The 15668-nt window shown below is 38.7% G+C and overlaps 1 protein-coding gene across 4 annotated transcripts in view; it reads right to left on the bottom strand.

Annotated features, from left to right (window-relative positions):
- Positions 1-5189: 5189 nt before the first annotated feature.
- heatr3 (HEAT repeat containing 3) overlaps positions 5190-15668 on the bottom strand; it is a 43857-nt gene continuing 33378 nt past the window's right edge. For 2 of the 4 annotated variants that reach the window (XM_043706947.2, XM_043706945.2), the window contains exons 8-15: positions 14862-14952; positions 10631-10776; positions 8513-8595; positions 8294-8430; positions 6654-6742; positions 6309-6455; positions 5761-5937; positions 5190-5566 (exon numbers count right to left, since the gene is read on the bottom strand). In XM_043706947.2, coding sequence (XP_043562882.2) covers positions 5453-5566; positions 5761-5937; positions 6309-6455; positions 6654-6742; positions 8294-8430; positions 8513-8595; positions 10631-10776; positions 14862-14952 — 984 coding nt within the window. In that variant the 3' untranslated portion in view covers positions 5190-5452. The remainder of the gene's footprint in view (positions 5567-5760; positions 5938-6308; positions 6456-6653; positions 6743-8293; positions 8431-8512; positions 8596-10630; positions 10777-14861; positions 14953-15668) is intronic. The other 2 variants (XM_043706946.2, XM_087995889.1) reach the window with 2 other exon arrangements.

Here is a 15668-nt window from a genome sequence, read left to right as displayed (position 1 = left end):
CAATCCAGATGTCAGGGCTTTCTCATCAGCACCAGTAATGGATTCAAAATTCACGTCTGCTGGCAGTCACAAAAGAGAGCTTGTGCTCAATGAGGTTTATAGCTTCAACATTAGCTGGTGTTGCCTGCATCAGATACAGCTGCCTTTGCTGCTGGTATGGATTTATAAATGTAGTTGCCAACGGGTTCTGCTTTTAGTTGCAGGCATTTCACAAATTGGGTGCTGCACTTCGGTGGTGAAATTTAAAAGCAATTTTTCTACCTTGCAAAATCAAGTTTGTCAAAGGGATACAGTCATTCTTCAGAAAGATAACATCAGTCCACCATCCTTTCATTCGGACAAGCAGAAGGATACCATGAGGAACATATTTGGGTTTTTGGAATATGTAACGATGAGTAGCCTTCTCTTCCTTATCATCCTCCACCTGCCACTGTCTCACTAGAAAGACCTACAATGTAATAACTCACTGCTTAGCATTTTCTCCATCAGAGCAGTAAATGGAAGACTGCATTTTGCATCAAGATGGCTTACAACAAAGACAAATTCCACCATATTGTTGAATGTTCAACAATGTTATGATGTGATCAACAGTTAACACTTTCAGAGAGTTGGATTCTCTATATAGTAGTGTAGAACAGCTGACCTACTATGCATCTGTTTTGTATCACAAACATTGGTAAAAGTGCTGAGACAATTTAAATTGCCTCTTTCAGTGAGACAGAGTGCAGACTGGACCAGAAGATTAGGTACAGTGACCTGCTTCAGCCAGATATTGTTCAAATGTTTAGGATTCAGAGAGTGAATTCAAGTCATAATTAGCTGAAACTTTATTGCTGGAACAGCACAGCAGGTCAGGCAGCATCTAGGGAACAGAAGATTCGACGTTTCGGGCACACGCCCTTCTTCAGGAATGAGCAGAGAGTGTTCAGCAGGAGAAGATAAAAGGTAGGGAGGAGGGACTTGGAGGAGGGGCGTTGGAAATGTGATAGGTGGAAAGAGGTCAAGGTGAGGGTGATAGGTCGGAGTAGGGTGGAGGCGGAGAGGTCAAGAAGAAGACTGCAGGTCAGGAAGGCGGTGCCGGGCTGGAGGGATTCGGCTGAGACAAGGTGGGGGGAGGGGGGATGAAGAAACTGGTGAAGTCCAAGTTCATCCCCTGTGGTTGGAGGGTTCCCAGTCGGAAGATAAGACGCTCCTCCTCCGACCGTCGCGTTGTTGTGGTTTGGCGGTGGATGAGTCCAATGACCTGCATATCCTCGGTGGAGTGGGAGGGGGAGTTGAAATGCTGTGCTACAGGGTGATTGGGTTGGTTCGTCCGGGTGGCCCAGAGGTGCTCTCTGAATCGCTCCGCAAGTAGGCGGCCTGTCTCCCCAATATAGAGGAGGCCACACCGGCTGCAGCGGATGCAGTAGATAATGTGGGTGGAGGTGCAGGTGAATCTGTGGCGGATATGGAAGTTTCCTTTGGGGCCTTGGAGAGAAGTGAGGGGGGAGGTGTGGGCACAAGTGTTGCACCTCCTGCGGTTGCAAGGGAAGGTGCCGGGAGTGGAGGTTGGGTGGTGGGGGGTATGGATCTGACAAGGGAGTCGCGGAGGGAGTGGTCTCTACGGAAAGCTGATAGAGGAGGGGAGGGAAATATATCCTTGGTGGTGGGGTCCGTTTGGAGGTGGCGGAAGTGACGGCGGATGATGCGCTGTACATGGAGATTGGTGGGGTGGTAGGTGAGGACCAGTGGGGTTCTGTCCTGGTGGCGGTTGGAGGGGCGGGGCTCAAGGGCGGAGGAGCGGGAAGTGGAGGAGATGCGGTGGAGGGCATCGTCGACCACGTCGGGGGGGAAATTGCGGTCCTTGAAGAAGGAGGCCGTCTGTGTTGTGCGTATTTTGAACTGGTCCTCCTGGGAGCAGATGCGGCGGAGACGAAGGAATTGGGAGAATGGGATGGCGTTTTTACAGGGGGCGGGGTGGGAGGAGGTGTAGTCCAGGTAGCTGTGGGAGTCGGTCGGTTTGTAGTAGATGTCCGTGTTGATTCGGTCGTCTGAGATAGAAACAGAAAGGTCTAGGAAGGGGAGGGAGGAGTCCGAGACTGTCCAGGTGAATTTGAGGTCGGGGTGGAAGGTGTTAGTGTAGTGGATGAACTGTTCAACCTCCTCGTGGGAGCACGAGGTAGCGCCGATACAGTCATCAATGTAGCGGAGGAAAAGATGGGGGGTGGGGCCAGTGTAGTTGCGGAAGATGGATTGTTCCACATACCCTACGAAGAGGTAGCCAATAATTCAAATGAACAAGTTTGAAAAGAACCATTTTAATGAAACAAAAAAAAAACCTGAGTACTGAAGAAGGGTCACTGAAACCAAACTGTTGGCTCTTGCCTTCTCTCTACAGATGATGTTTGATGTGTTGCGTTTCTCCAGCAAATTCTTTGTTTTCAAAATCAGATTGTAATTTTGCATTGAGAAAGCTAAATATGTAGTAATGAGAATAACTGAGTGTATAGTATCCTATTTTGAAACAGTGATTAATGCTGTTAACATTTTGAAAGATTGGTCACCTCTATTCTATGTGAATCCACAGTAAATGTTAGTACTGAAAAAGTGCTGGCTCAATGAAGCCTTTAAATATTTTTTAAAAAAAGGTAGATAGATTCTTGATTACCAAAGGAGTAAAAGATTATTGGGAGTATGCAGGAATATAGACTTGAGGTTTAAAATCAGAACAATCATGGTCTGTTTGAATAGCAGAGCAGACACAAATGCATACTCATGTTCCTTGTTCTTATGTTCATAAGGTATGACTTTTCAAAACAAGATGAAGGTGTCTTTCAGTGCAGAAATTTGTTGGGCAATTAGATTTACAAAACAATGATAAAATTGTTTTGAAGAAAATTATATCCTCAGGCAGTATTTGCAGTGATCTGTGCTGTTACACATAGAAGTTCCACATCCAGACAGCTTCTGCCCAATAGTGACTTTTCACAGCAGCTAGCCATACAGTAAGGAAACAGATCCTTCAGTCCAACCAGTCCATGCTGAACATATCCCAAACTAAACTTTCCATTGCCGATTCCTGGCCCATATCCTTCCAAATCTTTCCTATTCATGTATCTATCCACTTGTCTTTTAAATGTTGTCATTGTATCCACATTCACACTTCCTCAAGAAGCTCATTCCACACCCGGACCACCGTCTGTGTAAAAAAAATTGTCACTTCTTTTTTAAAAAATCTCTCTCCTCTCACTTAAAAATGTGCCCCCTAGTCTTGAAATCCCCCATCCTAGGGAAAAGGCAACTACCATTAACTCAATCTATACCTCTCATTACTTTATGAACTTCTATCAGGTCACCTGTCAACCTCATAATACTACAAAGGGGAGTTCAATTTGAAGCCACTAAAACAGATTTCAGCATTGGGCATGACACAACAATTAAGTGCAACTCATTTAATGACAGCAACATGATACTGAATTCCACGAGTAATCCTAGAAGTCTTACATTCGGAATACTCCGGTGCTCATCTAGAACCTGACTGGGAATTGCAGCATGACTAGATCGGATTTTGGAAGAGCTAGTTGAAGAGAGTATCTGTATTTTAATGACTAGAATCTTGAAATTAGATCCTTAAATATAGCACATAAATTACAATTATTTATTCTGACAGGATGTAAGAGGCAAACAATCTTGTTCTGGTTTTTACCAAGTCTTCTGGGCATTTTTACTTGTCTGATACAGATGTATCTGTAGATTGAAAGAGCTAACCCTCAGTTGAAATTTCTCCAGTCTTATTCATGAGTTACCTTGGGTCCAAAGCTCTTGTGCAAAACAGCATGATAGGTGGTACTTTGCGACTCCAGTTAATTTTATTTCTACAAAGCACTCTGCACCCACTGAGCTTAAAAAAATTAAGACAACTCCACTATTAGCCTCAGCTTGTGAAAGTCTGGTTGATGTGATTTACTTACCTAGTACTGCACCTGGCTGGAGACTATCAGCTCTACTGACAGGTTGGCCAACAGCCACTTGGAATAATTCCCAGGGATCCAAATACAGCTGGGATTCCAGAATGCTGATGTATCTAATGTCCGTTAAGAGCACAGAATAATACTTCACCAACTGAGCAGAGCTCTCTTTCACAAACTAGGCACCATCTTTATGATGCAGAAGTATCAATAACGCCTCAAGATGAAAGTGTGCAGGGTTCTTGTTACAAATGTGTTCAGCCTGAAAGGGCAATGAAAATAAAAGACTACCAATAAAAGACACATGGAAGTGATAGGAATAGAAAATGGCTAGATAATTTGACAGGGAAACCAGTTTCAGACACATATACCATACGGTGGTTCATTCTTGGTAAGGTTAGGCTTTATCCTTCACTACTCCCTTTGATATTTTGATGTTTATCATGAGAAAGATGGCAAGGCATTCAAACAGTTGAATATTCCTACACCCTGGACTTTCAGGAATGAATTTTTTCATGTGTTCTAATTGATCTATTCAAAAGATGTATTTTCCAGATAAATTATCCTCAATAAACAAGTATCTTAACTGTATCTTAAATAGATCTGAAGAATAAAAAACATTTTACAAAAATAAAATGGCTTTGTTACAAATCAAAGATGGATTTAGATTAGATTACATTAGATTCCCTACAGTGTGGAAACAGGCCCTTCAGCCCAATAAGTCCACACCGACCTTCCGAACAGCAACACACCCAGACCCATTCCCCTACATTTACCTCTGACTAATGCACCTTACACTATGGGCAATTTAGCATGGCCAATTCACCTAATCTGCACATCTTTGGACTGTGCGAGGAAACCAGAGCACCCAGAGGAAACCCATGCAGACACGGGAAGAATGTGCAAACTCCACACAGACAGTTGCCCGAGGCAGGAATTGAACCCTGGTCCCTGGCGCTGTGAGGCAGCAGTGCTAACCACTGAGCCACTGTACCGCCCCATGGACAAATAAAATAAAATGGGAGACAGAGACTAGAGTGGATCTTGCAGTTACTCCTGAGATTTAGGCTTATTTCTAAATTTACGTTTCACTAAAATTATGCGATCTACATGAATTATACGATGGAGTAAATGCATCATGTATTATGTTACAATAACTTGTGATTCTTAAGGGTGGGGAATCATTTTGTTGAATTTGTTTTTAAAAATTGTGCTGGCATCAACAAAATAAACAAATTAGTATAACTTTCAAAAATGATATTTATGTAACTACCCTCAGTATTAACATATTTAACGGCATTGTTTGAAAACAAAACATCTTGTAATCATCCAGACTTTACTTTTTTAAGAAGTCTTTTGAGTAATAGATTATGGCAAATTCACATTTTAAAAAACTGTTTACTGAGCATCAACATTTTTACAACTGTGTGTGTCAAAGTAAGAAAGTCTCAGCTGGAAATATAAAATTCAACTTTCCTTTAAAATCAGCCTTCATGGTCATCTGCTTATTTTTTTACTAAAGCCTCTTGGTAGGCAATAAATCGCTTTAGATTAACCTTCACATTGTCAAGGACCAGTCGCTGATCGGGAGTGAGGGTACCTTTACCTTCCTTTTGGATCTAATAAATAAAAAAGATGTTTCCTATTAAAAGTGGACTTTAAAGCATAACTTTAACTGAAAAAGAATACTTCTTTATGAACTTCTGTACTACAACTACTTTGCAGAACATTGATTTTAATTCATTAACTTAGAAAGCCTTGGTTCAAAACTTTAAAGAATTAACATGACTGTAGTGCATTTTATATCAATTACCCTTGATCTGAAAACTGGTTGAAAGGACTTGAGGGCCTGGACAAGCTTCATCTGATCTGCAGCCTTCTCTGCCTCTTTCCCATCAGCAAACACATCAATGATGGCATCCAGGGCTTCACCAACCACCACAACTGAGGAATCCTTATTGGCTACTTGAAGCAAAAAATTTCCTATCATCTGGAATTAATAAACATATGGAAAAAATGGAAAATACTATAGTTTTCCTACATCTGTATGTATGAACAAGATGCAGGATAAATTGAAAAGCATTTCAAATAATTTTGTTAGCTAGTTCTGCAGAACTATGGACGTGGTTCAAAATATTTTGCAAAGGATGTTGATACATTCTCCGTTGCAAAAATATATTTACTTCTAATTATGAAGTAAAATGCTAATTTTTACTCTGCCATATAGCTGGCACACAAGCCATGTGAATTTGCAAATTTTGTTTGAAACTGTTTTTTATCTTATTGAGTTTAAACATTTAGCTTAAACTCTGTCAGAATTGAGACTACAGGTATGTAAAGAGTTTAATTCTTTTCAAATACCTGAAGCACTTCGGCAGTGTTATCTTCTTTGGCGAGTGCACTGCCACGGATTCCCATCATAGCAACCACGTTGACTCGTGTACTGGTGTTTTCACACTGAGCTCCCGCCTCACACAATATCATTAGCTGTTGTGCATTCAGGCTCTGCTTCGTAATAGAAAAGACAGTCAAAATGCATTGGGTTGCTAAGAAAAAAGACAATGAAATGTATTGGCTATCATTTATCCTTCCTACTTGTTAAGTACAATTAGCAGTTATTTTTACAGTTAAACCAATACCTTAAAGTATAGGATAAATGTGATTTCATTGATTGAAAGAAATTTCAAATACAATAAGTGAACTTACTTGAGGAAGATTTTGGGAAGCTATTCTCTGCAGCAATGACCTTATTGCACTAGTCACAGCCTCTAAAAACTCTGAATCCTTTGGCAGCTCTGCATCAAATATAGATTTGAACAAATTTACAAAACACATTTATTACAAGAGACAAACAAACTGGGTCATTATTGAGCATTTGAACCTCAAGCAATATAATTCACTGAAGCCTGGCTCTTACATTACAGAGCAGATGAAGGGCTTCGGCCTGAAACATCGATTCTCTTGCTCCTCGGATGCTGCCTGATTTGCTGCGTTTTTCCAGCGCCACACTCACAACTCTAATCTCCAGCATCTTAGGTCCTCACTGTCTCCACATTGACAGTATGGCCTAGAGTACATACTGGTATCTGGAAATGAGCTAAGCTAGCATTAAAGATGAAGGAATTTTAAATGAAAGTTATGTAAGAGTAAATTACATTTTCATGATCATTAATGTTTCTTAATCCAGCATTGTGGGCGGCACGGTGGCACAGTGGTTAGCACTGCTGCCTCACAGTGCCAGAGACCCGGGTTCAATTCCCGCCTCAGGCGACTGACTGTGTGGAGTTTGCACGTTCTCCCCGTGTCTGCGTGGGTTTCCTCCGGGTGCTCCGGTTTCCTCCCACAGTCCAAAGATGTGCAGGGTCAGGTGAATTGGCCATACTAAATTGCCCGTAGTGTTAGGTAAGGGGTAAATGTAGGGGTATGGGTGGGTTTCGCTTCGGCGGGTCGGTGTGGACTTGTTGGGCCGAAAGGCCTGTTTCCACACTGTAATCTAATCTAATCTAATCTAATCTAATCTAATCTAATCATTGTGCTGAAAGTCAGCATTCGCTCTGCAAAACTGGCCACATCTTAGAATCAAAGGAAAGAGCACAGGGAGTTTTTGTTGGTGACCCATTTGTGTCCATTCAAGGAATTACTCCAAATTACAATCCATTCTTTTAAAGTAAAAACACAAGTATGTATGTTTTAAGCATCTTTAAATATTAAAAACAAATTTAAGAAACTGACTGGAATGTTCAATAAAAATCAAATGGCAGTTTTATAAAAGTTTTTCAGTGCTTTAAAATCAGATTACTCACAGATGGTAGATTCAACACTCAATAAAAGCGTTTATTTTCAATTGCACTCATAAGTCAGCACAAAGTTACCATGAAAAATTAACAATTCTATATTTCACCCTGTGTGATGATTGTGTAAATAAATTTGCATTTAACTTCACAATTTGCTCCCACTTTGCCAATTGTGCCAAAAACCTCTTCTTTATGGTCATTTTTGAGTGATTTATTTATTTTAATAGATTTTATACTACCCAATATTCCTTACTAATAACTAACTGTTGCACTTTAGAAAAACGGAATGTCAGAGAGAAACTCAGCAGTTTAGCAACATCTGTGGAGAGAGAAACAGAATTAATGTTTTGAATCCAGTTAGTTACTGTCAGGAAGTTTTAATGACAGCCAGTGACTGTATTGACTCATATGAAGACATTAATTGTTTTCCTTAAGCAGAGTTCCATACGGGACATCTGCATAAAACTGATATTCTACAGCAACAACATGGAAAAGATAAAAGTGGAAAGCACTAAGTGCTTAGCTATATCTACTATTATCCAATTAACTTACCTGACTGGGAGAAAACAAGCTTTGCAAGGTGCTGTGAAAGACCCTGAAGTGCAACTGGCCCCCCAAGCTCCTCTATATCCAATACTGATAAAAGGTTATGGAGACAGGTCAGGGCTCTGCACTGTATTCGTTTCATCCTACAGAAAAATGTAGCAAAAAGTCTTAATTTTCAAACTTCCTTTAGTTAATTTACTGTAACATACAAGATCTTTTACTTACTTTGCAATTAGATGTTGCCAAGATGGATATTTCATACATACATCTACAGTCCCACTGTCCGGGAACTCTGTCTTCTCCAGAACCTAAGGATTTATCAGTTAAGACAAGCATTATAAAAAAGAAAAAGCATTTATGTCAACTCTCAAGCATCTACTGACATCTCTTTTTAATCCATCACTTCCAGGTCTTAATTCATTATTAGGCCAAATGTTTAACAAATCTGTATGTGCAATTTAATTTCAGAATCATGGCTGTGATTTAAAAAGTTTTACCACATTATCCTAACTAATGTTCTATGTGAACGTTTTGAAGATTCACACTTAACACAGCAAGTGAGAAACACTAACAAGATAACAGTTTGATTTTTTACACTGGTAGAAGATTCACCCCAGGGAAGAGAAACACATCAACTCATGCCAGCTACATAGCATGCACAATAATTGTTGTGGAGTAACTTGCCATATTCTGGAAAGGGCAATTTGACAACACAAACTCAAGGCAAGGATAAAGGCAATAAAGAAATCCTTATTAAAGTACATTATTCTTTAACGTTTATAAAAGCCTAATTGTTTAATGTTTTTGTTATGATTGCAGATAGGTATGTTATCGATCAGCAATAGCTGATGGAGTTGACTGGGGTTGACAGATGGTGCTGCCTCACTACACTGCTAAACTAATCAATGTTCCTTGTTGATGGCTTCATTACCGCCAGTAAGGCTGATTTCCTGACACACTGCAGTTGCATGCAGTGGTTTTCACACATATCCTAATTTCCCAATTTCCCAGCTTTGATTTTTAGAAACCTGCCTTTTTCTAAACCAACCTCTTATGAGACAAAAACAGTTGCACAGTTCTTATCAGAACAGATTCTACTTACCAAAAGCAGATTTTTGAAATCGTTTTCTGTAAAACGTGTTCAATGTGCCTTCGTATTATCTTTAAATATAGCTAATTGGTGCGTTGACTGCACCCTAATCCCAACTCTGACAGTTTTATGTCTTTTAACAAATGAAAAGTATACTTTCCTAATGTGAATGATATAAATGGTCAGTTTGACTTCTAAACTTGCACAGCTGAATGGCAAACATCTGACATCATTCAAAATGTTCAAAAGTCAAATCTGCTTTGGAAAAAAAAGGTCAGGACTCTTCAATGATTGGAAACTGAATAGATTTTTTTTTTAAAACTGTCATGTAGGTTTGCCCTCAGATATAATCCTGAAAACATGAGTGGAGCATCGTAGGCTGGAAATTGTTGATTCAGGAACAAACAGAGATATTTTCTCCACCCTCTTGGAAAGCAACATTACATGAAAGAAGTGAAACCATCACTGTATTCTAACAGATGAAAGGCTTAACAGACAATCAATTCTTCAATGTATAATTTCAGTTACATCACACTGCAAATTTTTGCTATAAATTCTGTGTTACAATCGAGTCCTCCACTATCACCTGATGAAGGAGCGTCGCTCCGAAAGCTAGTGTGCTTCCAATTAAACCTGTTGGACTATAACCTGGTGTTGTGTGATTTTTAACTTTGTACACCCCAGTCCAACACCGGCATCTCCGAATCATCATTACTATGTCAGCTATCTATCTACCATGCAATTCCTGAATAGGTTTTGCTGTTTAAAGGAAGTTAAATAGCAAAATACACTTACGTCAATTGTCAGTCAAAAGCAATTCTTTTTTTAAAAACAGAAAGTGGCATAATTCTCTTCAATAAATAATTCCATTTCTTTAAAATAAAAGACGTACAAAATTGTAGATGTGAGCAAGGTTTAGAAATGCCACCAACAGCAGTATTTGTAAAGGCCATGATGTAGCTGCTGTTAGACATGCTCATAGTGCTACTGCTTTCAGCATTATCTGTTACTTGTTTCAACAATGGCATCAAGTGAAATCTGATCTCCACCGAGAGTTTTAGTACCAAATATGAAGCAAAGACTCTTCTCTAATGGCCACAAAAAAACGTTGCATCAGGCAATGCAAAAGAATTATGATAAACAAGTAGAGCATACACATTCTACAGCAAACATCATTTAATTTATTGCTAGAGAGCATTGAAAAAAGAAAATTATGTTTATTCTAAAACTACAATCAGAGTTTGTATTTTTACCTTTTTTGGAATAAGGTAGATCACAAGTGCAGAGAGGACTTCTGCAGATAGACAGGGTGGAGAAAACAGTATCCCAGCCCCTTCAGTCATAGAGTTATCACTTTCATCACTGCTTGACATTTCCTCCCATTCATCATCTGAAGGATCTGAATATAAACAGAAATTAAAGTGTCATTACCATAAAATTTACAGAGAAGACGCTGGTTCTACTATTCACACTCAGATCAATCAAGGATGTAATTATTGAACATGTAATGTTTTGCTTTGCATATATTTGTTGGATACTTTATAGAAGACTACTACATTCATGGTTTAATTACATTCATCTGATTATATCTGATATACTGCAAAATAAATTAGTTTTGTGACTACAGTCTGGTGAAATTACCTCAGATTTCTATACTGTGTTTTGTGCAACATCAGATTGAACTAGTGGTAATTTTGAAATGCTTTCACTTAAATGTATCCAACTTAACATGTCAAGATCTATCCACATATTTGGTTCAGAGACTTAACAGTTACTGGCATTCATAAATTAATAGGATCAAATAATAATGACAATGGCATATTCTGAAATACAATTGTTACTTTAGCTCACAAATTTGGGCTTTTCTTAAGGTGAACTTCTGATGACTGAATTATCCAATAGAAATTTGAGAGGGAGGCAGTTACTGTCCCAAATGATATTTGCAAAATACTTCTCTTTTACGATGAATCACAGCCACAGGATGAGAGATCAACCAACAGAGAAATTATATAGTCCGATATAAATAAATCTCTCGATGAGGGTTTCAGCATCATTTGGGTTGATATTGGGTATAGGCAGACCATCTTGCAGTGGGTGGAGGTAATCATAATTTTGTGATTGGAATTGTGGGATCAGAATTTTGGCCAGAGATTGAAAAGATAGAGGGCTTGCAAATAGCCAGGTTCAGATGAAGATGGGAGGTGGGGAAGAAAGATTAGGAATCAGTGGCTAAGGCGTGTAGTAAATTGAGGATGATGAAAATCTTGGTTTTGGAATCTTACACAACCCTGATTTTTCATTGCTTCACCATTCTTGGCCATGCATTCAATTGCCTGGGCCCCAACTAATCAGATTCATTCCCTAAATCCTCCATTTCACTCCCTCCTTGAAAATATCAAGATTTAAAGATAAAATCCAAAAACAACATAATTTATAAACTTCTTGAGAGACCTAAAACGGGTATTTAAAGTGGTATAAGAGATTTTTCTAAAGTAGATGGGAAGAGGATCTTGTAAACTTTATGCAGCAGGAAGTCATTTGACCCATCATGGATCTTTGGTAGAACTACCTAATTAATCCCATTCCTGTGCTCCTCCTATATAGCCTGTACATTTTGTATTCAAGTATTTATCCAACTTTATTTTCATTGCTATTGCTGGAAACAAATTCCATTACACTTTCATATCATGATAACTTGCTGTAGCAAAAGGAGGTTTGCTCATGGTTTTGTCAATAACCTTAAATCAAAGTTGTCTGGCTAAAGGCTCTTCTGCCACTGCAATATATTTCTCCTTTTTTGTTCCAACAAAACCATTTATGTTTTTAAAAACTTCTGTCAAATCTGCTCTTACCTTTTTTCAGCTGTACAGAGAAAATCCCAGCTTTGCCTGTCTTTCCTGGCAACTAACATCGTTCATCTCTGGTACTATTCTAGCAAATTCTGCAACATCTTTACAGACTGAAATTCTTTCTAACATGCAATACCCAGAATTGAACACAGTATTCCAACTAAGACCTAATCGGTATCTTATGAACTGTTTGACTTAACTTTGTTGCTCTTGTACCCTATTCATCGATCAATGAAGCAAAGGAACCAATACTTTTAACAGCTTCCCAACTTGCCCTGCTATCAAGGTTTGTGCATACATATCCAGGTCTCCCCTTCATATAACTCTTTAAAATATATAACTTTGTCCACATTGCCTCAACTCATTGTTCCCAAAAAAAGGTACCATTTCATACCTCTCAGTGATAAACTTAACCAGCCAAATGTCAGTCCTTTTCACTAACCTATGCCCTAATCTCCATTACTGTCTCCTTAATTGTTAATTACATTCCTGAGATTTGTGTCATCTGCAAACTTTGACATTATGCCCAGTATACCAACTCCAGGTAATCGGCAGATGTCAAAATGAAGGCTAAAACTAGTTGCCATCAATAAAAGATAAATCTAATAGACATCACAGGCAAAAAGTTAACCAAAGAATGGTAAGTACGTGAAACTTGTTACCAAGTGAAGTAATTGAGTTGACTAGCATAGATGCATTTGAGGAAGTTAAATAAGTGCACAGCGAGGAAAAGATTGGATGATAGAATTAGGCAGAAAGAGTGAGGGAAAACTCACATGGAGTGCAGGCAGCAGTTGGGGTGGGGGGGCCTGCATCTGTGCTGTAATGGCTTCAAAAGGAATGGTTTTGCCTGATGGATTTCATTGGCTTTTTAAAACCAAGAGTAATGTATTGACTGTACCCTGATAAGTCTTAAAACACAGTGCACCCAAGCTTCCAGAAAACACATGGCTAAACAGCTCATGAAAGGCTTCTGTACAAGCTCAAATATATAAAAATTCAAGATTGAAGCAAAATGGATTCTATCAGCTCATTCAAAAGAAAAAAAACATTCATAACTGTTAGGTATGAGGGAAATATCAAAAAAGCTATCATCTGAAGATATTTTATGCAACTGATTTAAAAGGAAAATGAACAATATCTTAAATTTTAGTTTAATATTCAAAGACAATTAATGTAAACCATCCCATGATTGTCTCTCTATTGAAAAATAGCTGACAAGCAACAAAAAAACACAACTACTATAACACTCTATGATGGTCATAATGTACAATATCCATTCTGTATGATACATGGGAAGGAAAAATGAGTGTTCCAAAATGGAAAGAGAAAGATGATATTGGAACATTAATGTGCCTCCTGGATTATGTACAAATCATGAATAAAATTCCAGTCAACAATTTATTCTCTCCATTCAAGGAGCAGTTTTTCTTTAATCTTATCTCTTAAAGTGGGTGAAATGGTCTTTTTTGCTTTTCGATTGTTCATACAGTCTTGACCTCTTTCAAGTTTGTAACATTGCAATGCTAACTCTGAAAATAGGCATGTAACAAACAGGAAGGCATTTGAATTTTGCATCCATGAAAGTGACATTAATTTCTGCCAAAAGAAACAAGACATAAGTAAATTTAGAACTTTAAGGAAAATGAAATGATTTGAAGAATCTACTTTAAACAATAAATATTCAACCTTTCTTATTAACGTAACAAAAAAGATTTGAGCTTCTGAATGCTAACAACAATCTGTCCACCAGGGTGTAGTATTATTTCAGAATAAAAAATGAGCAGTAACTAACCAAAGCACTCTGGCTAACACAAGTTCACATTTGTTGAATATCCACCCTCAGTTCAAACAAAGACGAACCAAGCAAGATAATTTACAATATTTTGTAAATAATGTAATGCACTACTTAACAGCATTTTCTCTTTAATTTAAGCAAATAATTGATAAAACATTCAAAACTGGCTCACATTTCTAAAAATGAAATGATCAACGCAATGTATTTTCTTGACTGCAACTACTCAAAGTATTGAAATGCAGCATCGGCAATATTAAAAAAAAGTCCCTCCCTGGGATAATGTAGCATGGTTACTAACTCTTCTCAAAGTTCGATGTGAGGAATCCTTCTTCCCATGTCCTTGTAGTCTAAAATCTCCCTGTACATGGCCTGTACTTTTGACTGGTAAACCATATCTGAACAACTCGGTTTCCTTCCTTCTCTAAGCTACTTTCTCATCTTTACAGTCTTGTCTTCCCCCCCTCTTGTACTACTGTCCTGGAGCCCACAGCCTCTCCAGGGATACTCTGCAATCCTTTCAAAACAGTGCAGCATCAACACCTCACAAGTATCCTGCCGAGGTGAGTTCTTATGATGTTTGGGAGAGGGGTTGACCAATGTCTCAAACCCGTATCCTTTCTATCTCTCCCAATGCCCTTTGATTCAACCAATCAACTCATTTGAAGTGTTCTCCTTAATGACAGCTACCCTGTGGTTGTCTATGACTCTAAGTGATTGAACCTACCGTATCACAGATAACAACTATGCAGGAGGAAGTACACTCAAGATGGTCACCGCATACACGCAGCATATTATAAATGAAAACATCTTCAGAAATAGTGAGATTTCAGTTCATACCTTCTGAACAACACATATTAACAATGATCTCCAAGGCAGTCTGTTGAGCAGCCAGCAGAACAGTGGCATGCTTCAGCTCCTCACTCTGGGCCTATATACAAATAATAGTTTAAAATGTTACAAACACTTCAAGATTTTCTGCTGAAAACCAAATGAAATTGCACACTTTGCAATGGTACAATATTAAGTAGGTTGAAGACAGTATCAAAGTTTTGTGCAGCACATGTAATATTTTTAACCAAGTGTCAATGACAAACCGAAATCCGTTGTTTCAAAGTGAACATTACCAGGCAAGTCACTATCTCCAGTAAAGTAACTTAAAGTCACCCTGACCTGTAGTTTCTCAGCCTGAAAATAAAGGCATTGCAGTTGAGTGAATCTCAAGACAAATGAGCTTGGTCTTGCGATGATCTGAAGCCAATTCACTCCCCAATGCATCAGTAATTACAACAGAACATATTCTGTCAACTGAATTGCATACAGATATTCTTTATGACTTGGTAAGCAATATATATGTGTAAATTTCATATTGTACAAAATTGATTAAAAACATTCATAACTGCTTTATGTGGGAAAAACAAATGACCTAGAATATCTTGTGATAGATCCACCCCGCCATCACCCAGCGGCAGTGGTTAGCACTAATGCCTCACAGCACCAGGGTCCCAGGTTTGATTCCAGCCTGGGGTGACTGTCTGTGTGGAGTTTGCACATTTTCCCCGTGTCTGCATGGGTTTGCTCCAGTTTCCTCCCACAATCCAAAGATGTGCTGGTCAGGAGAACTGGCCATGCTAAATTGCCCATAGT

This window comes from Chiloscyllium plagiosum, unplaced genomic scaffold, assembly GCF_037043375.1.
Source record: "Chiloscyllium plagiosum isolate Xiang-an unplaced genomic scaffold, Cpla_swu_hap1 HiC_scaffold_17, whole genome shotgun sequence".
In the NCBI taxonomy this organism is placed as follows: domain Eukaryota; kingdom Metazoa; phylum Chordata; class Chondrichthyes; order Orectolobiformes; family Hemiscylliidae; genus Chiloscyllium; species Chiloscyllium plagiosum.
Note: the sequence above shows the minus strand (reverse complement) of the source record. Positions and strands in the feature narration are given on the sequence as shown.